At 48.0% G+C, this 25,508-nt stretch overlaps 2 protein-coding genes across 10 annotated transcripts in view; one reads left to right on the top strand and one right to left on the bottom strand.

Moving 5' to 3' along the window:
• The window catches only part of RALGAPA2 (Ral GTPase activating protein catalytic subunit alpha 2), a 136,206-nt gene extending 115,041 nt beyond the window's left edge, over window positions 1-21,165 (top strand). For 2 of the 4 annotated variants that reach the window (XM_055816543.1, XM_055816544.1), the window contains 2 exons: window positions 4,628-4,749; window positions 18,777-21,165. In XM_055816543.1, the coding sequence (XP_055672518.1) occupies window positions 4,628-4,749; window positions 18,777-18,931 (277 nt within the window). In that variant the 3' untranslated portion in view covers window positions 18,932-21,165. Of the gene's footprint in view, window positions 1-4,627; window positions 4,750-15,286 lie in introns of all 4 variants that reach the window. The other 2 variants (XM_055816545.1, XM_055816546.1) reach the window with 2 other exon arrangements.
• Window positions 21,166-21,600: 435 nt separating this feature from the next.
• The window catches only part of CFAP61 (cilia and flagella associated protein 61), a 118,590-nt gene continuing 114,682 nt past the window's right edge, over window positions 21,601-25,508 (bottom strand). For 2 of the 6 annotated variants that reach the window (XM_055816552.1, XM_055816553.1), the window contains one exon: window positions 23,475-25,128. In XM_055816552.1, the coding sequence (XP_055672527.1) occupies window positions 24,848-25,128 (281 nt within the window). In that variant the 3' untranslated portion in view covers window positions 23,475-24,847. Of the gene's footprint in view, window positions 22,207-23,474; window positions 25,129-25,508 lie in introns of those variants that run through there. The other 4 variants (XM_055816548.1, XM_055816550.1, XM_055816551.1 and 1 more) reach the window with 3 other exon arrangements.

Below are 25,508 nucleotides of genomic sequence, written 5' to 3'. Positions count from 1 at the left end.
GCTTGAAGTCAGCGCATAGTTAAGGTTAGTAAGCAAAAGTTCTAAATTTTCAGGATCTGTTTAAATAATCATCTTCTTTTTCCCTGTTTCTAAATAGTTATTTATGGTTTAACATTGTGCGTATGTGCAGAGAGGGAGATGTTGGGCAGACCCAGGGATGGCTCAGCTCACCTGTAGACCCCAGATGAGTAGGACTTCGAAGGCTTTTCAAGGTCTTTATATTTTAAATCATGCATCTGAAACTGGCTGTACGTTGTAGAGGTTAATTGTGGAGGTGATGCTCACAGGTCAGCTGTGCACTGGCTGCTACCTGCATCTCTGGTGAATATTCAGAAAATTCTACATTACTTCTTCTTTCGGATTGTCCATCTGGAAGGAGGTCCTGCATGTGTTTCACCACAGAGCTTCACAGATCGTCCTACTGCTTACATTGTATAGCTGAACTGTTAAAATAATTGATGAACTGATATAAAAGCTCATGATACTCGGATACTGAGATTTGCTTGCTGTATTCAAATTTGAGCTAAATTCTTTTCTCCCACAGTTACACGTATTCATGGTGGATAATTCACTCCTTGTCGTGGCTCTCGACATAGTTTAATATATGAAATAAATAAAAATGTTCATGCCCATTGAAAACATTCTGCTCTGAAGTTTCACCATGGTAAAAGCAAAATGTAAAATAATGCAGTTGTTGAAGAGGTGGGTCAAATTGCCATACATATTAAAAGAGGTTGCTTTTGATCAGCTCCTTTGAATGTCTAGTATAACTCCGTTTATCTGAAGATCTCAGGGGACGCCCAAAACCTTCAGATAAATGAGGGCTTAGTTAATCAGGGAAGCCAGCTGTCCAGCTTCTTCACCGGGGTAGGGTTCAAGATCATAACCCATCCTCCCTGCAGCCAGGCCGTCTTCAGAAAATGATTTGCATGCTTCACTTCAGCAATCTAGCCTTGAGGCTTCTGTAGAAAAGCCAGCCAGGCACTTCAAGCTTTCTCCTGGCCCTGCTTGACCCAGAGCATAACAATGAGCTGGGAGTGGGAGTTTGCTGATATATGTGTTGCATTTTTTAAAAAGTAGTAGTTTATGCGGCACTCTGCACATACTGGCTTGATGTAAATAATGCGACGCAGCTTAGCATTCATGGGCATCTTTGCATCAGATGTGCTATGCCGAAAGCTGACAGGGGAGAGATGACACAAATTTCATATTAAAAAGATTCAGCTTAACATTCTAACACATGTAAGTAAGTAAAATCGCATCACCGGTTCTTAAGGATGAAGGCACAGCACATTTACAAGGGCTGCAGTTTTGACAGATCAAGTATTGCACTAGTGATTATCTGGATGAAAGCGTTTTTACATGGTGATAAATACGAAGCTTCTTGAGGCTGCAATTGAAAATTACTGTTTCAGACTGCTCCTGTACAAATGGTCTTGAAATGCTGAGTCTTCTCCTCTGCCCCCTCATCTCTGTCATATTATTGTTCTTTGGGTATGTTAGGTTCTCTCAGATCCTGAAAATACCTTGCCTGGGACTCCAGGCTGTCTGATGGATGACTAACGTAGTGGTGCCTGCAGAAGGTTCTGACATAAATACAGTTAAGTAGCAAAATGATGGGTTTGTTTGCATGTAAGAAGTGGAACTTGAGCAGGTTACAGAACAAAGATTTTTGTGTGAGAGGTTAGGCACTATTCGTGATGTCATGCTAGTTTCTTGACCTGTGTTTACAAGGCTGGAGGTATTTTGGGAGGGTTCTTTAAAGCTTGTTTATTAAGTTTCTAATGCCTCCATTAGAATTCCTAAACTTCAGTAAAACCTTAGTTGACTTTTTTTTTTTAAATGAATCCAAACTGTTTTCCCTAATATGTGTGTGTTTTAAAATAGGGATAGCAGAGAGTTTAGTTTAACTTTCCTGCAGTGACTTAATGCTTTTTAGATTAGGCTGTAAGTGAAAATCAGTATGAGCATCTCGCTCACTGCCCGTGTGGGAGCAGCCGCTGTGCTGTCTGGTGCTGGTGGTAGCTGTGCTGTGGGGAGCCTGGGCAAGGTAAGGAGTTCACTGAGCTGTGAAGGGTTCAGGTGAAGTGGAGCTGGTTTATGCAGCGGCCTTCCTCACTGAGTCTGTGGTACCTGCACCTACTGCTTTCAGGTTTTTAATCTGGAAGAGCAGCACTGAATTGGGATCTTCCTCGTGTGCCTCTGGAGCTGCTAATTGCACTGCACAGCGCTCTGGACCTTGGCTTAAGCGCAGCTCAGTATGTTATTTTTCAGATGCCTCTCCTGTAGCTGCCCAGCTGTTTGGCTGAGTGTTTTTTTTCCGGTCTTTTGTGTGGTTAGGGTATCTTCCATTTCATAAATAAGGGTTTTACAAGATGTAATGCTAACCTAGTCAAAACCTCCTCACTCTCTTTTTCCGTGCAATATTTAGCAAAATCGGTACAAACTTCTGGTGTGTTAGCAGTTGTTCTGCACATTGTATGCTTATGTGTTAGATGTGCAAGGTCTTTCATTAAACAGCAGGATATTATTAGGCATAGCATGAAAAGCCTTTATAGTCTCCCTGCCTTGTTTAAAGTGGGCCCACAAGCAGACCGCAGCCTAAAAGGCTGTGCAATGAATTGAGCGCTGATGGCTGGTCCGCAGGCTCAGGTGGTCGTCAGCCGCAAGTTTAGCCGAGCCCTTTCAGTAATTTGTCACGCCTGGGTCTGTTCCCGCTGCGCCAGCACGTGCCAGCTCCGTGGCGGAGGGGCTGTTCGCCAGACGGCCACGCAGCCCCCGCGTCCCGCTGTTAGCAGGGCCAGCACTCGCCCGGCCGTGTGCTCCGCACAGCCCTGGCAACAGCCGAGCGCACCGTGGAATAAGCATCTTCATAATGAGAAGTGAATGGCATCCGTCAGTCCCTTTAGAATAGGGCCCAGGCGTGTGCCTCCTCTCCTAGGAAGTTTGGCAGCCTATTCATTAACAAGAGTCATCAGGAGTTCAGCCCATAATAGGGAGGCAGCCCCAAACGCAGGCGGGCTAATGCTTGCACTATCAGGAATGTGTTCTCCTGGGCATAGGGAAAAGAGAGAAAAAAACTAAGCAAATAATGCTGTCAGCAGGTGCAAACTCTGAAATGCTATGTATTGATTTTCTTTCCTCGGGCTTCCACGGGAAGTTTATAAGAAGATTTATCACATATCAATCGTCCTCTGCTAGCATTAAAAGCAAAAAAATTTTTTTTTCTTTTTTACCACCGAGCTTATAGGAACCTGAGTACAATTAAGATGTGCTTTGCTTATTGCCCTGGAGGTAGAACGCTAGACCGTCATGTCCTATTTTTAAGCATGGCTTTACTCTGATATATTTTTTTTTTTAAATCCTGTTTCAGAGTGGTTTTGTTGATGTAATGAAAGTAAAAAATGGTACTTCGGTATTAATTAGTAATGCTTTTCAGTTTTAAATGCCTTCACCTGCATTATGTTGTCACTGGTGTTATTCTCACTGCTTCCAATTTCTAAATCTAAATTGGCCTTTGCTTCTGCATAACAGTCGCGCAGAGTTAGAATGCATTTCTCCGTAACAGAAACAAAATCTGAAAACTTTTGTTTTAAATGAGGAAACAGAGAATGAGATGTCATACTGGCTCCTGCGAGCATTAATTCATAAAGTGATACGTGAGGTTCTTCAGCCCATTGTAGATTTGTTTCAGACGTTATCCTGTTATTGGAAGTGTATGATTCACCTTCTGAGAAAACAGAAGCTGCACACAAAAGGAAAAGATTTGCTTTCTCCGCTGTGAAAAGCTGCCGCAAGCAGGGGTCCTATTAAGACAGCTGGAAAGTTGCTTCAGCTTGTTACGCTTGTAAGTTTTATTGGTGACTGGTTTTTGATTACACATTTGAATGCTGTGTGTTCCAGGTTGCCGAGTTTTAATTAAAAGGCAATAGTCTTGATTTTAGATTGCTTTGTTGCCTGCATTATGCAGACTATAATGCGTGCAAGTAGTGGGGTGAATTTTTCCAATATGCATCATTTATTTAGGATACATAAGATTACACCTCCTAGCACCTGCCTTAAGTACAAACTTCACAGTTTCAGGCACTGTTTATGACAGCTAATTTCTTTTATGAACTACAGTGATCAAATACATGGGGGGGGGGGGGGTGGGTGGGTGTGGGTGTTTGTGTGGGGATAGTTCTCCTCTGTCCTGTAGCTTGTCTCTTCAATCTAACTATTTTTCTAGTCTGACAGGGTCATTGTAATGGGAACATTGTGTACCAGGAACTTCCTGTAATGCCACAGCTTGTCTGCTAAAGTTGGGGTTTGCTTTAAAAAAGCCTGCAGTCTACGGGGTTCGTTTCTGCCCTTGGTAACTTCAGCAATCTGTCGGATCTACTGAGTTGCAGCTTTTCATTCACAGAGCTAAAAGGTATTACCCTTAATTTTAAGCCATTGGGCGTATTCACTGCTCAGCGTTCACGTTCAGAACTGTTAAGCAGCATTGTGCAGTTTTGGTCCCCTCTTTTCCACGCCTGCATACAGCCTGGTTAGCATTGTTGAGTATCTGAAGTGCTGGTGTTGGTGGACGTTGTGTAACATTATTCAATTCTGCACACACATTTCCTTAACCTGGTTGTTGCAGTTATGAGGAAAGAGCTCTGTATCTCGAAGCAATAATCCAGAACCATAAAGAAGCAATGACATTTGAGGATTTTGCCGCTCAGGTCTTTTCTCCCTCTCCCAGCTACTCCCTTGGTGGAACTGGTGAGTCTCTGGACGTTATTTTTCTCTTTAGCACTAAGAAGCACTTGAGCAGCAGATGTACACCTGTTTTTTGTAGATAAATGCTTGCAAATTTAAGACAACCATTCTTCCCCTGAATCTACTAATGAATATCAAAAGGAATGATGACATTCATTTTAATTTGTTTTGCATCAGAGCTATTCACTCTGCTCCTTTCTTCAGCTATCCTGTTAACCCCCGAATCTAGCAAGGTTAATGAACTTTCTCTCAGTAATGTGCTCTGGTTCATTCAGGAGTGTGGGTTTCTTGCTGAGCTGGGAATATGTTGTTCAAAAGCTATGCCTGAATTGGTGCTTACTTATGGAAAAATAGTTCCTCACAGTAGAAGCCGTTGCTACTAATGCTAAATGGGGATTATGCTGCTCAGATACCAGGGTCAGGGATTAATGCAAAAGAAATGTAAGAATGGTGTTCTGTTAGAAAATCATGGCAGTGTGCAGTATGCTAACATTTCCCTTAAATATAGATGAGCAAATTTCAGGCTTCCTTCCAACACCTGGTCTGGAACCTGTTTGAGTATATGTGTGTGCGTACATGTGTACATTTATGTACACGCACATGAATGCGATCATCATTCATCAGCCCCACTGAAATACAAAGATGTGATGCTGAACTCTGTGAATGTATTCCTTATGTGCCCTATAAAGGTTTTAATTTAGCGTACAGTCAGTAAGTTGTGAACTGCTACTTTGCTGTTTTACTAAATGTCTCCTGATGGAAACTTCGACTCTGAAATGCAGATTTCTAGTACCCTTAAGATTTATTTTTTTTCCAGTCTCCAAAAAGTATATGGTCACTATGGGTTAGACTCTTTAACAAAGATTCCTTAATCCTTTTTTTACCCCCGTCGGGTGAAACTAGCACTTTCTAATTATTCCCTGCTACTCTTTCGGATTGTTTAATAGATTATTTCAAACCTTTATAAGCAGGACATCTGCTGTATTTCTCTTTAGCCTGACTTGTTAGCAAAAATCTTCCATCTAAACTGAAAAATTGAAGGAAGAAATTAAATTTGCTAAAATAAATCACTTACAAATAAAATCAGCCGTGCATCATTGTTTAACGTTACTGGCTCCAATCCTCGAGCTTTCAGAGCTTTGTTAGGAGATAAGAGGTGTATGCATGTCCTTGCATTGGTCGCCAGTAGCAGCAGGCAGAAGGCTTTGGAGATAAGCAAGCTGGCAGAAGTAAAGGGGAACCAGTGCTATTTACATAATCGCGCCTCTGCTTCCTGGAGAGGCGTCAAGAAACACAGGGATGGCCTCTATTGATCTTTGTTGAACTGGAATACTAAACAACATTAGAAAAGCTTATAACTTAAAGCTTTGATTAATGTTTTCTACATTAAAAAGTAGAACAGCTGTGAATTAAATTCTTTTATACACTCTGCCAGAAGCCTGAGACAAAAAAATTATCAGTTTCAATAGAAATGTAGATTTCATGCGCAGTGTTGTTAGCGCTTTGAATCATTTATCTGTTGATGCATCAGCAAATAAAAATGTAGATACATTGATATCTTTTAAATGTTTTGCTCTATACGTAATTGTATTCCGTTTTCACGTCATTCTTACAGCACACAGTGATCTTATATAGCTATTCAGTTCGACAAGCAAGGACAGATTCATTTGATAACACTGCTAGTCATACTTTCTAAAGGTTGTGATATATTTGGTATGCCAAAAATATTTAAAATGTTTCTAATGTCTGCCTAAGTTTTTCAGAATACTGTTAAATCATCAATACCTGAATGCGTTTTTACGATTTCACAATTTTATTGCTTTTTTAAAGAGTAAAACCTGCCACAGTCAGGTCCCAGTTTTTGGACTTTGAATGTCAGAATTTATTTCATGCTCACAAAGAAGCTGGAGGCCAGTCACAACTTCTGGCATTGAAAGTCTTTGCTTTAGAGAGTCTCCTCACATTACCCACTGATGTACCTGCATAGTCGGTCAGATACTGCCACAAGCTGTGTCGGTGGTTGCCATTAGGATGTATTTTCCATCAAATGCCATCCTGGCAATCGGCAAGGAGGCTGAATGTAAACCCTGCAGCTCAGGTGCCGCTGCCAGCCGCTGCTGGGGCGAGCCCGCGGCCCGTGAGCAGGGAGCCTGGTGCGGAGCTGCGTGTGGATCGCCAGCATCTGCCTCAGCCTCGCCTGTTCCCAAGTTTATCGTGGTTCAGATTGGCGGGGTACTGCAAATGTGCTGGCAGCCTCCAGAAATAAGTAACAAACCAGCTCGGGTGCAATTTGACTGAAGTTTGCAGCCACTATTCATCCCTCCTAATGAGTAGAAAGGGATGAAAAACTATTCTGAAGTCACCGGTTTCCCTGTCGGCATGGTCACAGCTGGGGGCAAGCAGGAGGGTTGCGGGCTGCGAACAGCGGCAGCTCTGTGTTTTCCAGCGTGCAGCCTGTCCCCCCGTGCCACAGGCAGCAAGACCTCCTCCAAGCTTAGCTTCCCCTGTCCTGTGCCTGCAAAATCGGCTGTCTGCCCCTTAAGAAATACGTGCGGCATTTTTCTTCATGTGAAAGGGGAATTTCTGTTCTGTAACAGAAGCAAAAATGAATCACAGAGCAGTAAATGCATGGAGCTGACACAGGTCTGTGTTTCCCCTTCTAAAGTAACAAGCCAGCTGATACTGCTAACCCTGCCTAGCTTGAACTTTTCAGGTAAATTTAAGGTTAATTCTCCTCTGGTCTTTGTTCTTAAAACCACCTAATTGTAATCCTGCCATCGCTGCGTATACGTGTGCACGATAGAAAGGGTCAATGAGTAAGTATGCTTTTTATTAAAAGTAAGATTGGTTTTAGTAATTAACGCAGTATATAAAGCAAATCAAGACCATTAAATTAATTGAATATGTAGCTGTTAATGACACACATTATTGGTGTATTATTAACTGTGATCTGTTTATTTAAACTAAATGTTTTTATGTTTGCTGATACTGCCTCTAGGGATGCTTCCCCTAGATTCAGAGGGACGTGGTTTCCTGTAAGTATGCCCTGGCTCAGTCTCCCAGGTCACAAATAGTCTTGCAGGTGCTACATTTGATGCATGGAAATCGTCCGATTGACCTCTTTTGCTGTTTTCAGAAGTAGAACCTTCAACATACCCTGTATGTATCATAGATAGCCCTGAATACCTTAAACGTTGAAAATGCAGCCTGGTAGGCAGAATGGGCATCCCTGAACTCATTTAGGGGATGTGCAGATTAGGAACAAAAGATGAGAATACGGTCCTTTGTTGTTAAACTGGTCCATTACATGCTGTATTTTAATTAGGCTGGGTATGAGAGTCAGCCCAGGAAATCCTCCGTAATCCAACACTATTGAATTATTCTTATCCTTTCCCTCTGCAGATTTCTCTCGTTTTAGAGGATGGGGGTTTAAGCTGCTGTCTTTTTTTCTGTTCTTGCTCCCTCAGCCAAAAAGAAAAACAGTTATTCAACAAAATACTCGTGTGTTCTTTGAAAATATCGTAAAAATTAAACAGGCACAAACAGATACAAAACGTTCCAACTTTAATTACCTCTGCTGAATAAAAAGCATTTGTTGGGTTGGGTTGGGTTGGGTTGGGTTTGGGTTTGGTTTGTTTTTTTTTTTCTTTCCATTTAAGATCGGAAGCCAGAATCGTGTTAACCCTTAGAAAGTGGAAGTAGTCAGATATTCTAGAAAGGAAAAGAGGTAACTTTTCCACCAGAGAAAGATTTAGATTTCAGGGTTTTATACTTAGGAGGGTAGATTTCTACTTTCAAGAGAATCTACAAACCTGCTTTTCAGCAGCGCAGACTTGCAGTTAGTGCTTCAAAGGGTTAATTGAAATGGGCACACTTGACTGCTGAGAGGACTGATCTAATCACTGCCATATCCAAGTGCATCTGTTCACCATGAGGTCATTCTTGTGCATGCTAATGATTTGGAAAATAAAGCATAATGCTTGACGTTATCAGAAAGGATATAGTGTAAATCTTTGCTTTTTAGTTGCTACAGCTATTGTGGAATGAAATGGCAGGCAAAATACCTCAGATTATTGCTTTCCATTTAAATTTTTTTAAAGCATCATTTTCAGCGGAGTGTCAGGAAAACTGTGCTGGAAAACTCTGACATGTGGTATCTGTTGATAAATGGATTCTTTAATGAATATTATAGCATTGCCCAGGAGCAACACTTGAGTTGAGGAACTACAGAGGTTTTCAGCATTCCCTGGTTTTAAAGCCTTGGAAGCTGTGCCTGCTTATTTACATAAAACTGAGATCTTGCAGCCTTTTTGTTGAAAAGGTGACACATGCTTTTCTTTTGTCTCCGGACTTTTACATGCATAAATTTCATGTAGAAAATAACTTGAACAAACAAGATTTAGTTTATTGAAAAACACTTTTTTCTAGGTGCTGAGCTTTATCTTTCCCTGTTTAAAGCAAAAGGGAGTATTTCAAATGGCCGTGCAATTTTAAAATCTGTTTTTGACAGAAACAACACAAAACCTGGAGTAACTGTTGTCTTAAACAGACTTACATTCTTTTTAATGCTAACTGAATGATGGTTCCTTTGGGGTTCATTTGGTTTGGTTTTTCTGGGGTTTTTTTACTTCTTTGTCGATGCCTTCTCCTTGAAAATCTGTAGTGTGTTTTGTCAGTTATGTGTACTAGGTAGAATAAAGTCTCTCCAGCTTCTCTATAAATATTTTTGCATATTTTTAGGGAAGATGGATGGAGCTGAGTATTTCAAAAATACACCTCTGAAAGTGAGTAGCTGTGCCACGACATTACAGCATACACGGCACATGCCAAGTGTTGGGTTTGATCAATATGACAGTGTTGCCTGAAACTGAAAAAATTAGTTTCTAGTAACTGGGACTTAGAAAATTCCAGACTAGCCTGGCAGCTAGGAGCCCACTGCTCAGCTGTTTCCACTGCGAGAAGAGGCAGTGCTGAAACCATCTGGCAATTGTTACTGCCTGGACCGGGATGCTGCTGTGGAGCTACACGCGGCGCTTTGACGCGGCTTGAACCTCTGTTCTGAATCCTTACTTTTCCAGTACAGGTGTTGCCCTTAAATGTGGAAGGAAGCACGAGAAGGCAAGTCATTAGCACAGAGCTCATCACAAGGTGTTCTAGGTGAGAAGGAAAAAGTGCAGTTGTAGGTGCCAGACGTTGCAATGGTAGAGGTTGTCCAGGCAGTAAACAAAGAGGAAAAGCTTAAGGAGGTGGAGCAGAGGGGTGGGAAGAGGACTCAAGGTGTTGCTGTGGGGTTTTTTCCTCCCTCCCCTGTGAAGAGTTCAGAGGAGGCGCAGGGACCTGGCCAGCTTCTCCTCTCTGTTTAATTCACACAGTTCTTACAGCTGATCTTCAGCAAACTAGAGCATCTTTGACTGCTGGGTTAGCGGCCTGCCCCAGCTGCCTGCTTGGACTGCCTTCAGAGGGCTCCTGAAGCTGCACCAGCGGGTTCAGGAGGTGCTCCTTACCCCTCTGGTCTTGGTTATCAGTGGTCCACACGTGGCCATCCTGCCCATCTTCCACAGCGCTGCCACCTGCCTGGGCGTTCTCACCACCACAGGAAGGTGCAGTGCCCAGCAGCTGGATGCTGCGCCGGGGCGGCTTTCAGCACCGTGCTGTTGCATGTGTGTGGCTCCTAATTTCTACTCGTCAGCAGAAATGGCATTTCATAACCACCTCTGTCACTGCCAGCCTCAAAACTCTTGCCTCAGAAATATGGAGGTCTCCCATCACTGTGTTCCTTCCGTGGTAGCTACCAGCTCACCCAGGAACTTGCCGAGGTGCTCTCTGCATCTCAGCATCACGGAGGCAGAGCCTGGTGGCGGATGATCCTTTCCTGCTTGGTGAAATTGTCTCTTGGCCCATGGTAGCTGCTTGACAGCAGAGAATGAAAAGGTGCCAAATGAAATTTCCAGTCGAATCAAGCATAATTACCTGATTTAATGAAGGAGGAAAGAGGATGTTCTGCAGAAACCCAGAATTTACCCTTTCTCCCCAGAGATGCCTTTCAGCGTGTGTAAATGGAATAAACCCATTTCATATTTTCCATTACCTCCTTCTTTCCTCCACACTTAGGGAAACCTGCTTGAGCGTATTCAAACAACACGGCACAGCAATTCTGATCCACTTTCTGGGTCTTTTAATGGCAGAACTGAGAAATCACAATGATTTCTATGACGACATGTGGATGCTATAAAGAAAATAATAATTTTGCTGAATGATGAAGCAGTGACTGAGTGGAAGTGCATCCCTCCTCCTGCAGTCAGAAAGACGACGCTAGAAATCAGAAACACCATTTTTGCTCTTTCAGACTCAGGCAGCGAGTGAAAATCTTTTCCAGGCTGTGGTGTGTTCCTTGATTTTTTAATCTACTCAAGCATTTAGCAGTCTGAAGAGTTTAAACACCTTGCTGGTAGTTCTTTATGAAGGAATAGGAAGGAACCTCCTACATCGTCAGTGTACCATGGGACCACCCCCGTGCCTCGGTCAGACCCTTTAGGTTTTTAAAAAAGTCGAAGGTTATACATGCTGACAGTATGATACTTTGCATTTTTTTCATGAAAGAGAAATACTTTCTTGAATTGGTGAAAATCTTAGCATCCCTGTAAGGGTTAGAAATGGTCTGTTATTAAATAGGGCAAAGTTATAGTAAATACCATGAATCGTTAGGTGGTATCAGCTCTGTACCCACTGTAGCTCCTCTGACTTGAACAGTCTGGTGTAAATTTACACCAGGCCTGGTTCAGAAGAGGACAAATCCCTGCAGAACGGTGAGCATGTTGCATCATTACTTTGCAGCAGTTTTTCCCTTTGCCCACTGCCTATGAGGGTGTACAGCCCGGACCTGTCCCAGAGGCTGTGTTAGGTGCTGGGCTGCTTCTCCATCAAGCCTGGTGTAACCTTGGGATCTGCAGCAGAGTGGGGGTGAGAGAAACATCAGGGCTTCCAGCCTGGGCCCTTTCTTTTTTCCATTTAATTGATTGTCTCAGAGGGAGCTCTCCCAGCTCCGATCTGTGGGAGAGGAGATGTCAAGGGAGGCTTCCTCCCTAGCAATCAGTGCTGGGATGGGAAAAAATACTAGCTTGACGGGCCTCTCTCTTCTGCGGGGTGACAGCTCCAGCTGCTCAAGCTGTCAGGTTGTGAGAAAGCTCCAGGCCATGCGGCCCCTTTGCATTTTTCCTCTGCATTGAGGCATGTCAGCCCTGCAGCCGCCGTGACAGAGAGCGCCTGTGTGGTGCCGTCCTGCTGCTGCAGGCTGCCGGTGCCCAGGCCAAGCCTCGGGGCGGTGGTTTGCGCTGCACGGCGTGTTGCATGCCTGCCTGCAAAGGAGAAGTAACCACTAACACTTGCTGTGGTCCGTCTGGCTGGCTGGCCAATGCAGAATTAATTAGCGGCTGCTCCAAGTCACAACTAATTAGAACTTTGATGTGTACATTCAGGCTTTATTTCCAAATCTCTAAAACCATCAAAGCTGGGTACGTGATGGTGTCAAGCACTCGTTACCTGTGCTGGGAGTGCTTTTTTGGGGGTAGTTCCTGCCCTTGATCAACCTGTAGTTTCAGATTCTTACTGCGCCAATTACAGCTCTTCGAGGCGCTGCTTTTTTTTTTGTTTTTCATAGCCAAACAAGAGTGGAGCGAACCTCCTCCTCTACCTATGTTTCAGCTGCTGTGGTGCTCACTTAGGGTCCAGCCTGCTCAGGGGAAGCAGGTATGGAAACTGCCGGTGGCTTGTGCTGGCCCTGCAAGCGCAGCCTGGGCTGTCCCCCAACACCTTCCGAAGAGCCGTGCTGCTGGGTGGGCTCAGGGCAGTCAGCTCAGGCACCCTTCTTTCTTCAGCGTCTTTGTGGGTTCAGCGGGGAGAAGGGGCTGTGTAAACTCAGCTGGGAGAAAGACTCTCCAAATATAGTTGGTAAGTGCCGTGCTGTGCCGTTGCCCAGCTGCCAGCCGCCTGTTCTTCCAGGTTGCTGCTGAGGTTGAACCATGTAGCCTTTGGGGTTTGCTTAAAGGCATAAGCCAAATGAAAGATACCAAATGCAGGTTTAAATGGCTGTCAGTCAACAAAATACGAAATAGTGTAACGGCTCATACCAACCGCGGCAAAGAGCTGCGTGGTGTAAGTGCACTTCCAATTATTTGACCTCCTGCATACTTGATGCAGTTGGTGGTTGTATTTGCATTTCAGACCGTTGAGTACGTGTGGTTTTGCATGAAGACAGCCACTGCTTTATTTAGTGATAATTTCTTCAAAACACACACACCTGAACATGCAGGTTCAGGATGCTGCTTATGTTGTATTTTGAGCCTGTCCTTGTGAGTGGAAGGCAGACCATGTCAAAATGCTAAGCGGATTTACTGCTATGATTCTCTCTGGAATTTTATTACCTTCACATTTACTGGGAAAGAAAACAAAGATTTCCACAGACCTGTTATGGCTGATAGGTTAATTGAGGGGGGTGGGGGGGAGGTATGTCATGGCACGTGTGAAAACTTCGTAGGTCTTCTCAAGTATAAAGCTTCAGAAACCGTAACCATTACGTGTGATGTTGTAATCCATTTTTACACACTTGGGTTCCACATTAAGACCTGCTTTTCTTCTCTTTTTCTCATATGATAGAAAAGTTTACCAAGGAAGGGCAATAGCCTTGCGCTTGGTTTGTCAAATGAGTTCCTCCCATGGCAGCAAGGGCAATGAGGGAAAAGGAAAATGCTGTTGCAGTGCTGGGGATGCTGCTTCTTCCCTGCGTGCTGTGAGGGTGGGTGACCACAGCCACGCTCAAGGAGGAGTTTGTTTGGTTTCGCCTGCCCCTCGCTGAAAATGGTTGGGCCTGGGGCGGTGCCCGGCTTCTGAGACAGCGCAGAGTAATTCTGGAGAGACCACGTCAAAACCAAAGGAACCTAATTTCTGGATTCTGTAGTAGCCCCTGAAATGCGCGTGTGAACGTGGTTAAAGGCGCAAAGGGTTTTCCAGCTTGCACGTGGGGGTGGGGGTGAGGGAAGGGCAGGCACAGGGGGAATGGCAGTAGCTTACCACCTGCTTTTACCAAATAATTTCCATGGGAAATTTCGCAGCAGTGAGTTGCTGTCTTTTTCATGAAATTATCAGTAGCGTTGCAACACACAAATTATACCCTTTTTGCTGTTGTACTTCGTAAAAGCAAACTCAGCAGCTTTGCAGCGCATCAGTAAGGAGCCCGTATCTTGTAAAGCCGTGAGCGGTACCCGCTGTACACATTAAGTGCTGTTGCTGAGCACAGAGTCAACTTGAAAAGCTGATTTTCAACCACAGAGATACTGGGGCCTTCTGGTGGGTTGGGTTGGTGGGGAAGGAAAAAACCCTCTAATTAGTTACTGCAGCTCTGAGGGAGCTGACAGACAAGATGCTTCTAGATTTGGTTTTCCGCACGTGGTGTCCCTGAGGGGGGCTCAGCCAGTTTTGGTGAGGAGTTGGACCCCCAGTAGTTTGGCTGCATGATGACAGCATTGCACTGCTGCTGTCCTGGCAGAGTTCCTGCCTGTTTTCTCCATAGGATGTCCAAGATGTTTTGCCATCATCAGTACCAATGTTCCTGTGCTTGTACACATCTGAAGGGTGGGGAAAGGGTTATTTTGCTTTCAGGAGCATCCATCTGCTGCACGGGGAGAAGAGAAATTGCTAAAAGATCTTTTTTCCTAGAGCACATGTCCTGGTGCTGTGTGAGAAACCAGATTTTTTCTGTTCTGTAGATTCAAGCTAAAATAAGCCATTCGTCTCTACCTTTCCGAAAGGTAACTCCTCATTTAAAGTATATTTGTATCTGTATTACTAACTGAATTTTTAATCCCCTCCTGCAAGGAAGATATTTTAAACACTTGAGCCTTCATCACCGTAAAGCAGTTGTATCTGTAGGAGACCATGGAGGCATCTGCTCTGTCACTTGTGTGCCTCTCATTCGCATGCAGGGGTATGGTTGCCTGGGATGAGGTTTTGCACACACAAGTGACACCATTCATGGGAGCTTTGTGTGGCCCAGTGCTGCATGTGGTGGTCACCTTCTGGTGGTCCTGCCTACAGTGCAACAGTGGTTTTGGTCTCTGTGAAGCCTCAGATTTTACCCAGTTTGAAACTGCGTGACCATGAACAGCGTCGGAAGTGCAGCTGAACTAAGAGGCTGCTGAAGTCCCCCCGTACCATATCGGCAAGCCTGGTGAAAGCTGAAGGGAGAGGTTTATTCATTCCAATTTTTGCCGACGTTTCCTCCATCTGTTTTTTCAATCAAGAGACCAACAGGGGCAAGGAAAAAGCCTGTGGGTACTGGATTCTCTTTAGGTCCCTGAGCATATTGAGGTGTACTTTGTATTGTGAGTTGCCCTTACAACTGGGGCCCACCGTGTGCCAAGTTTGCCATGTCGCCTGCGGCCGTGCCGCTGTGCTAGGTGCCTGCGAGCAGCTGGCCTGGCCTTCGTGCGAGCGTGATGGGTGTGCAGTTCCTGTACTTATATGATTTTGTGTTCTTTCCCTTTAGATTAGAATATGTAATGGTCTCATTATGGTAATTGCTGCAGGTAAGAGCAATGCTTCCCACAGGCCTCGCTGCTGCTGGCGTTGCACTTCATCACTAACAGCTCTCCTCCTCTTCCTCTTCCTCCTCCTCTTCCTCCTGTGCTCAACGCACGGCTGCTGTGGCTCTGGGGCTCTCTGGGTCTGTCTCTGCCTGTCCCTGTTGCCACCACCCCATCTCCTCCCGTCCCTGCATACCGAGCCCCACGGGGTGCCCACCGCCTGCCCACCCAGGCAGCTGCTGCCGGGCCCAGCCAACACCAGCACCTGCCGCGATGGGAAGCATTTTCGTCGTGGCTGGGCCCGCCTGCGTGTGTGTTTGTGGCCAGGGCACCACGGGGACGGGGTCAGGGATGGGGCAGCCACTGGGAATATGCTGGGCACACCCCCTGGCCCGCCAGTGGCGAGTGCCCATGGCAGCTGCGTGGCATCACCTCCATGGCAGCGCTCGCCCAGAAGCCAGCGTGACTTACAGGAGAGAGCTGCTGGGCAGCTTTTGACGGAGTTTCCCCCCCTTTTTGCAAATTTCACATGTTTGTTGGCCAAGCTGTAAATTTTAAGCACTGTGCTGGTCCACCTGTGAGTCAGAAACTGGTAATTTTTATTTACTATGCCATCACGGAGCTGCTGCTTGGTTTTTGCAACTTATAATTTCACATTGCCCGTGCACCACCTGAAACGAACAGAGCAAGAGAGAAAAAAAAACCTCCCCCACATCACTGCAAAAAGAACAAGAACTAAGCCTCTCGCAAGCATCTTGACACCAGTGGAGCTGGCTGTCCCAGCGCGTCGGTGGCTGCGTGCAGCCCTGCTTCTCTCCCTAGCGCAGCTGAGCGAGCGGAGCCTCGGCTCTGAACAAAGTTGCAGGCTCCTCTTGCAAGACAGCCAAGTAATTAGAGTTCGTGCCAGACAGCTTGCGAGTGGAATTATAATATTTGTATGAAAGCCTTTATCTTTCGTGGTTATTACTTGCTCACTCTGCAGCTGCTGTCTCCCTATCAATCAGGGCGGTTTCGGGGGAGCTTCAAGGTTGATTGCATAGCTAAGGACTCGCCAGAAGAAAGTTTGGACTGAAGGAATGTGCCGGCTCCTGAGGCGGGCGGATGCTGCGCTGCGGTGTGCCTCCCTGCAGCCCCACCTGCCGCAGCCGCCCCGCTTTTCATATGCGCAGGCGATGCATTGTTCAGTGCTTGCATGAATATTGCTTGAGCTTGTCCATTTGGTGAAAACTGTATTATTTTGACCATCTGCCATTCTGCTTAACTGCAGGAATGTAAAGTACAACATCTCCCTCACAGCCCTTCCCTCCCCCACGCTTTTCTCCCCACGAACAGCACTGCAGGTTTTGTTTTTAATCCCAAACTGACAGCTCCAGGTTTTTTATGGAAGATGTCTTTACATGCTAAGTCATATTTTTCACCTTTTTTTAATGCAATATTTCCCCTTCAGTCAATTGTCTTGAAGTATAAATCTGGTAAGTAAAGATTGTCTTTGAAATGCAAACACCTGTTTGCAAACTGTTGGAGGAGCAAGAGGTGCTTTGGGCTTGGCTGCAGCGGGACCTGGGCATTGCTCTGTTCCTGCTTCGAGTCACTAAAGTATCTAGGGTCAGCTAAAGCACCGGGACAAAGCTTTAACCCCTGCCGCGAGGAAATGGAAGGCGATGCTGCCTGTGCCCAGCAAACCCCATGGAGTTTCCGAGCATTGCTCCCCAGAAGTGACAGGATCGGTGCAAGCTGTTAACGTGCAGAGCAGGGCTGCTGCCGTTCCCGCTGATGGGGTGAGACGGGCTGTCGTGTTTGGCAGGAGTCTGGAATACCCGAATTAACTTCAGCTGCGTGGTGAAAAAGCAGCCGAGTCTATTTGGGTCTGTGTCCTTAGGAGGTAAATTGAGTGCCAGGGGCTTCACTGCCCACAGAGACCTTGCCCACGGCTGCCCCCTCCACCTGGCTGAGCCACAGGCGAGTCCTGGCACGTTTCGCGAGGACAAGGCTCGCCCTGCTCGTGAGCGAGGTTGTCCCGCCGCGCCACCGCCTGTGAGTGGCTCAGCTGTGGCACTGCCTGCATCTTGGTGCATTGCCTGCGCGTTCGAGAGTCACCTGGGCTGGTAGAGGGAGTATTAAAGACAGTAGCCCTATAGTCATCAGTTATACAAACCAACAGCAAATAAAGGCGTGGTGTGAAAGTACGGCTCATTGCGCAGGGGAGGGTCTGTGCTGCAGAAGGCAGCCATCGGCCTGGAGCTGGGAGGGGTCGGGCTGCCACAGTGGCCTCGACCCTCGGTGTGGGCTGGGGGCCGTCTGCCGGCCTCCGCACAGGCTCACACCACCTGGCTGCGAGGCTGCTCCTCTGCCCCACCGCCAAGCAAAACCTTTGTGTTAATGCGTAGAGAATTGTGACATGGTTTAAAAATACCGTACCCCAGGGGAGCTGATGAAATGACACGCACACGGGGAAGGGCCCTGGGACAGATCAGAACTGCAGCAGCAAGAGCAGGGCTGGGTTGCAGCATGCGTGTCCCTATTCCTCCGAGCACCATTATGGGCGCACCGGGGAGAGGCAGGAGCTGCGCACACGCGCCCACCTCAGTTCATTCATTTACTTCTTAGTTTAATCACTGCTCCTCATCTGTTCTCATTCAGACAACCCATTTAGTCCTGGCCTCTAGTCGTAATCGCCCCTGGGCAATAACCGAGATGTAACTTAATGTTGTTGAACAGCAAAGCGTAAACACTTGTAGACACTGCTGCAGCCACCCGGGTCCCCCAGCCCACAAATGAAGGTCTTGGATGGTGGCCGTGAGTGCACCAACAATGGTGGGTACCTAGCGTCCTCTTTGAGGAGTGGAACTAGTTGGGAAAAAATTAGGATTCTTTTTTAATTGGAGTCTAAGATACCTTCCAGGTGGAGTTTCATGAAAGCATTTGCGCTGTGGAAACTCATTTCTAGCTCTCTGTAGCCGATTAAATAGAGGAGAGCCATGTAGTGGCACACAGAGCAGAAATAGTTTTACATAAAACACACACTTGAAACAAACATTTTTCGAGTCCTGTTACGTGGGCTTTATTGGCCCGTCAAGCGAGCAGGATTGGTGCAGCCATTCCCCAGCACGGTGCTGGGCTGCAGGCGGCTGCTGGAGCCCCCCTGGGAGGGGCTGTTGGGGGGCTCTCGCCTGCCCACCGGGCGCTGCTGGCCGCTCGCAGCCCCGCCGCACCTTGCTTCTCCTGGAAGCCGGCAAAGAGCAATGCCTTTTTTTTTTTGCGGGGAGGGCCAGGGTGGCAGTTCCTCAGCTGCCTGGGCCGCTATAAAACGTCAGGTTCACCTGAGTGACACCCAAGATTAATTTGGAAGAGGAGGTGGGAGAGGGGCTGCGTTTTCTGCAGTTGTTCTGATGCAAAGACACGCAGGCTGTTTCTGTCCTTGCGTTATTTTCCCCTGCCCGTTATGTTTTCCAGGCTGCCTCACCACAAGTGCAAGCGCTGACCTTCCCGTGGCAATAGGACTGGAGCTGGCAGAGCAGACCTCGCCCGCGCTGCCACGGGCCTCGAGGAGCAGAGTCCCTGGGAAGCTTCGCCGCTCCGCCAGTGCTCTCAGCAAGTCTTCCAGCTGAGGTCTGCGGGAGCAGAACTCCGGCCGAGGGAACCCAAGAGACCTTAAAATAGATAAAGTATTTACTGTCACTGTAGAACTTGCTGGTTTGGATGAGCACATGTTGAAGAGGATGGGTGAGAGGTTTGCTCTGTAAAATCGCAGTTCTCGCATCCAGATGGACGTGGCCAACGATCAGCCATCACCTGTCTTATCATCATGCGCTTCATGTGATCGTTGCAGTCACAAAGCAAGTGAAGGCGACGGCGGGCTCTTGCTGCTGGTGTGGCATCGGGCGGATGGCAGCACGCACTTCTTCTCCCCAAGCACCTGTGCACAAGTACTGGTGACGCTGCAAGAGGACATGAACCAGTGCTGAAACCAGTTATTTAATGTAGCTTTAGAGTGTTGCTTTAGTCATTCCGGTCAACACTTAATTGTGTATTAGGGAATTTTGTCTAGAGATTTTCCTATGACCAGCCACATAACAAGTGTTCCCATCCTCTGGGGTGCGGGTGAGCGACGGAGGCACTGGCCAGTCTGCGTTCAGCCTCTGCTCCCCTTCTGTTTCCTGGCCATCTGGTGCCGGTTTTGTGCATGTCGCTAAGAACTAGCAATCACTTGCAAAAAAGAGAGGTCGTTTTATCTGAAATTCAGGAAGAGGCCACCGCTGGCACGATGTGGCACCACCTGCATTAAAATCTTATTTAATCGTGGTGTCTTGTTCAGGGTCACATGTCACTACCTATTGCATAAAATCCTGAAGCCAAAGCTGCTCCAGCTGCCGCTTGGTCGTGCCCGGTCCAGCACGGCAGAGCAGAGGGCCAGGCTCGTCAGTGCCTGGTGGGTGCCCACGCTGCTGCCGCGGTGCGATTGCCAGAACAGCAGCGTCCAGCGCAGGTGTGAGGGACCGGTCAGAAGCTTCTGCCCTGACTGGGTTCAACCATTTACCTTCGTGCCTTTGCATTTATCTTAGGCAGAAGCTCTCCTTGTTGGCGCCGGCTTTGGCTTCAGGATTGCCGTGTCATTTGCAATAGTGCACACGATAGCTGTGTACTGTGAACCACTCACTAAGAAAAGTAAAAATAACCAAATTCCTTTTTGCAGAGCAAATGCCGCACATTTGCCACAACTGCTTCTCACCATGGTTTGAATAATTAGGCAGCACACCTCTCAGGTAGCCACCTCACTGTGACACAGCGTCAGGGCAACAGTCTGCAACCTGAAGCATCTCTACTTAGAATAGAATAAATCCGAAGGCTTCTGAGGATGTGCCATGTCCTCCTGGCACTTCGTATAGCAAGCAAATCTTGTTATTTTCAATAGGAAATGTATTTCAGTCTATGTGTGTCCTAAGTTTCAAGGGGTGGTAACTCTTCAGAGCTTAACCCCCCCCCCCGTATTATAAAAACAAAAGAAATGGGAGACATGCCGGAAGCCCCCGGTGTGAACGAGGCAGGCTGGGCTGAGGTCAGAGCTCCAGCAAGGCGCCAGCATGGCCAGGCACAGCAGAGCAGCAGCCGGTGAGTGCTGCGGGACACGCCAGTGCTGGGGCTGGGCTGGGCACCCCCTTCAGCGGGGGCTGCCGTGCCCGCCTGGCGCGCCTGCACGGGGAGAGGAGCTGGCTGCACTATGAATATCGCGTTAACTTTATTTTGTTGGTGTTTTGAAGATCAGTGTCTGTCCCTTCTGAAGCGGTGTGTCAGACCCCTCCCACCCTCCTAACTCACCTTGGCTCTGGGCCGCCTGGTCGCTTTTTATTCGTTTTTGCTGTTTGGCACTTCCATGCACACCTCAACTTAATGTCGTTTGGTTTAAGTGAAGGGGATTTGGTTTCTGGTAAAGCAAAATGCACCATTGGGCCACCATTTTTTTTTGCACTTCTACTTTGGTGTCAACATGAACGTCTGTTTGCGAGTCGGCATCCAGCTCCGTGACTGCCCTGTAAATACGGGACACTAAATATTGCCAGTAACACTGAGGCGGCTCCGCTGGGGCTCTGTGTCCGGGGCTCTTCGGCGCAAGGGGCCGGCAGCTCCCCTGAGGCACCCAGAGCAGGGCTGGAGGCGCCGAGCCCGAGCCTGGCTGGTGTGCTGGGATGTGGGCAAGGCAGCCGTCCTGCTGGGAAGGGGCCTCATTTGCTAAGGGCTTTCACTGCCATTTTGATTTTCTGCTTCACGTGTTGGTTTTGCTTTCTACTGATCATGTGTTGGTAAAGGAAATAAGAAAATAAAATGTGTATTTTAATTTATTTTATTTTCAGGACTGGATAGGCGAGGCTGTCTTGTTCTCAGTGATCCAATAAATGGTCTGACGTAATTTCAAAGGCATCCCCCTGAATAAAAGGAGACTTTTCTTGTTAGAGCAATATGCATCTCTAATTCAGCGAAGAATTAAAACACCGATGGAAATACTGTTTTCCTGATGTCAAAAACCTAAAAATATAAATTTGTAAAAATTCAGCTGTGGTTTCGTACTATGAACTGGATAACAAAGCTGTTCTGTTACCCCTCACAAACTTAATAAAACTTGGCTCACAACGGCATTCTTCAGAGAGCGCTGGAGGGCCGTAACTGCACGGCGTGTGCTGCGCCCGCGGGGCACGAGGTGCCGCTGGCAGGCACGCCGCCCTCCGGCCCCTGGCAGCCCCCTCTGCCTGCCGGCACCCGGCCGAGCTGCCGCAGCTGCCGGGCCACGCTCGAGCTGCTGCAGGTGGTTCGGATGCACCAGGGACGCCGGTGCTGAGGCGGTGCTGTGGTGTCAGTGGCGTGGGTTCGGCCTCCCCGCAGGCAGCGCTGCGCTGACCGCGGCCGCAGGAGCGGCTGCCGGGCACGTAACTAGCAACACTGCTTCAAGGCCCAGTTCTCTTTGGCAGAACATCAGTTAATGCCACGCCACGGCTGAAACCAGGGCAGCCACGAGCGCAGGCCTCACACTGCCCTGACCGTGTTCTTAACCGGGAGGCCCTAGAGCCCCGGCGATGCTGTTCACAGCCCCCCCCAGCTCTGGCCACCCCAGAGCGTTCCTCCCGCTGCCCTTCGCGCCTCACGGGGGCATGGGTCCTGGACACGCTGCCAGTGGCCATGGACTGAGAGGGAAAGACCAAACGGTTTTGTTGGGCTGAATTTGGCCAAGCTACTCCTGAAAATTGCCTCTGTATGGCTAAGGAGCAGCTCCAGCGCAAGACAGGAGGACCTGAACTGCTGCTTCTAAAGAATCAGTCGGCTGCAGAACCGTGCTCGCTCTTTTGCTCTTGAATGTTCTGTGCTCTGGTCACCAGTCACATGGGCGGGCCACCTAAAAGAGATGCAACAAAAGATTTTTAAGGTGGTCTCAGCCCCCGCATCGCAGATGCCCCTGCCACGAGCAGCACCCACCCGCCGGGTCGGGGCCGTTGGCGCTCCGGCAGCCTCGTCCCTCTCGGGGCGCTCAGCCCCACCTGCGAGCATGCTGCCCAGCACCCGGCTCACCCCTGGCTACAGACCGTTCTTCATTTGGGGGAGGAGGTGTCCCACTCCCCACCACGAAGAGTCCTTTGCTGTAGGATGCTGGTGGCGCTCGTGCCCGGGAGCCTCAGTTACAGCACTCGGGCAGCAGGAGCACACGGAGCTGATCAGTATTTCCAAAGCACCGGCCGTCCCGGCTGTGCAGGAGCCACAGAGCCCGCACTGACAGGAGCTTGCAGCAGTTTGTTAATAGTAATTACAGACCGTTAAGGAAAGCTCAGAAGACATTATTTATATACTATTCATTCCAAGAAACACGTGATGACAAGGCTTCCCTTTCTAAGCCGTGTAATGCCTTATTGCTAGGCCATTTGCATGAACATTAAAAACAAATGTCTCCGATGGTGATTTTCCACTCTGTGGAGACATTACTTAAGAAAATGAGGGGGGTCTGTGCTCTCAGTCATAATTATGTCAGGGGTGCTTACACATTACCCCCCGCTTATGCCAGTGGGAATGCAATGGGATTATTTGGCAGTGGGAAAAGACCCTTGGAAATGTCTGTTCCTTTGCCAAAAAGAGAGGACAGAGTTGTCTTAAATTGCTTTCAGGTGCTTTAGTCTGAAATGGAGAATTAATCCAAACAGCTCCGGGTACAGCCCCGCATCTCTCCAGCTGCAGAAATAACTTCACACACCGAGCTGGCGCTGGGAACGCGTCTCCCACGCACTCGCCGTGGGGACCCGGGCCCGGGCGCAGCTCGGGCCGTTCTGCGGGACTGGGGTAGCAAACCCCGGGAGCGGGGAGGGGGCGGCCGGGGGTCCCGGCGCGGTTAGGGCGCCCCCCCCGCCGCCCAGCCCCGCGGCGGTGCCCAGCGCGGCCCCGTCCCAGGGCGCCACGCTGCGGGGCGCGGGGCCGGTCACTGGCGGGGGGCGATCGGCGCCCCGGCCCCCAGCCGGCGTGACCCGGGCGGGGCGGCCCCAGGCGGGCCGGGCCGGGCCGGGCCGGGCAGGGCAGGGGCAGGGGCCGGGCAAGGCTGGGGCTGGGGCAGGGGCTGGGGCAGGGGCGGGGGGCTCAGCCAACCCCCCTGGTCCCTGCCCCACAGCCGCAAGCCGGGAGCGCGGAGTGCCCCTGCCCCTCCCCCCCGGCCCGGGGGTGCCCGCGCCGCCGGCCGGTGGCCGCAGCGGGACGGGACGGGACGGGACGGGACGGGACGGCCGCAGGCGCCCTGACGCCAAAAGCGCACAACAAACCGGAATGAAACGAGCACGAGCCCCCGGGGCCGCCCCCGCCCCCCGGCGCGCACAACCCGGTACACGGTGCTGGGAACGCACCGCCCGCACCCGGCACCGCCTCGTACGGCCCGTGTGTTACATTATGCCTCACCATATATAGTAGGTATAGTATAGATTAGAGGCATTATACATGGACATAATGTATATTATAATACTATAATAAGCATAACAGACACAATATACTCTATTGATTATATAATGCACATAACTGATATACATTATACAATGTACAGTATATTATATATGCACTACATAATATATTGTATATTATTCATACATTAATATTGGTTTTAAATACTCATAACATTTATTAAGATTATAAAAGTACGGGTTACAGGTGACACAAATACTATATATTATTTATACATAGTATAGGTATATATACATATGGACGCATACCTAGTATAAAGTTTATAGTATTATACACTGTAATGTTGTAGACATAATATATATACAGTATATTTTTATTTTTAAAATTATATAAGAAAATTAAATAAATCATCTCAGCAACGTATGAATAATCTATGTAATTGATTATATAATGAATATGTAACACATGATACTATATATTGCATAATGCATCTATAATATACATCATAGCATCTTCAATCCACAATGTACAATACAGTGTATAATACTATAGATTACAGCCCATGCTAAACATGTATGTATTATATACATAGGTACACATACATATGCGCACCTATACAAAAACCTAGATCTGCCTGTATACATGTACTACACAAGAGTGCATTAGATACCGCACTCTGTACTCCATAGTATACAAATTATGGCCACAAAGCTAATAAAAGATTCTGTAAGTATTATTTCACTACATGAATACTGATAATGTATCAATGATATATAATGCATATGTAATATATTGTATATAATGCATTTAATATGGACCATATAACAGACACTATATAATTTATAAGATTATATGAGGTATCGCATATTATACACCGATATGATGTCTTATGTGTAATATATCATACACTGTACTACATACTATGAAGTATACTTATAATGTATATAAAATATACTGATATAAAAGGACTGTAATTTATATATTTGCTGTATGTAGGATTATAATTTATTACACATTATAAGTTCTGTATTTCGTGTGTGCAACTAAAAGCCAGCCCTGTGGGCCAGCGCGCCATGCGTCCGTATGGAATTCCCCTCCGTTTTCTCTCAGCCCGTCGCTGCGACACCTGCCCGTGACACGGAAGGGGCTGTCACATCAGCACGCAGGGCGGCAGCCGGGGCACAGCAGTGGTGCGGGTGGGCATCGCCCCCGCCGTCCTGCCGCAGCACGGGCAGGCTGGCACGGCTGCGGTGCCTCGGTGTCCCCACCGCCCGGGGGAAGGTGTGCCGAGTGCCGCTGGCCCAAACCCGCGGTGAGCCCAGGCTGGGGCGAGGTGCGGGAGGCACATGGGGACCCGCCTGGCCCTTACGCTCCCTTGCCTTCACGGCTGCAAGGAGAGGTCAGTATTATTTGAAAATAGTGACTCTTTCCCAAAAGCAATTGGTGATGTAATGGGAGCGGGCGGATGGCTGTTAAAAACAACGCCCAGGCCGCCACACTGGGAGGACGTACTGCGAAATGTCCCCATGCCACTGGCGCTGCCCCAGCCGTGCCACCCCACTCCAGCCAGCCCCGCACTGATGAGAGCAGCGAAACCAGAAGCTGGGGCCAGAATATCAGCCCGAGTGTTTGTGCCTTTGCTAGGCATTAGGTATCTTTTCAGCCGTGCCCTCTGACTGAGTAAGATTTTCTTTTCAAAACAGCTCGGCAGTGCCCTGCCCTGCAGCCTGTATCGGCCGGACAGCCCTGCGCAATGAAAGGCCGCGC

This window comes from Falco peregrinus, chromosome 11, assembly GCF_023634155.1.
Source record: "Falco peregrinus isolate bFalPer1 chromosome 11, bFalPer1.pri, whole genome shotgun sequence".
NCBI lineage: Eukaryota > Metazoa > Chordata > Aves > Falconiformes > Falconidae > Falco > Falco peregrinus.
The sequence above is the reverse complement of the archived record's forward strand: the minus strand, read 5'-3'. Positions and strand labels throughout refer to the sequence as shown.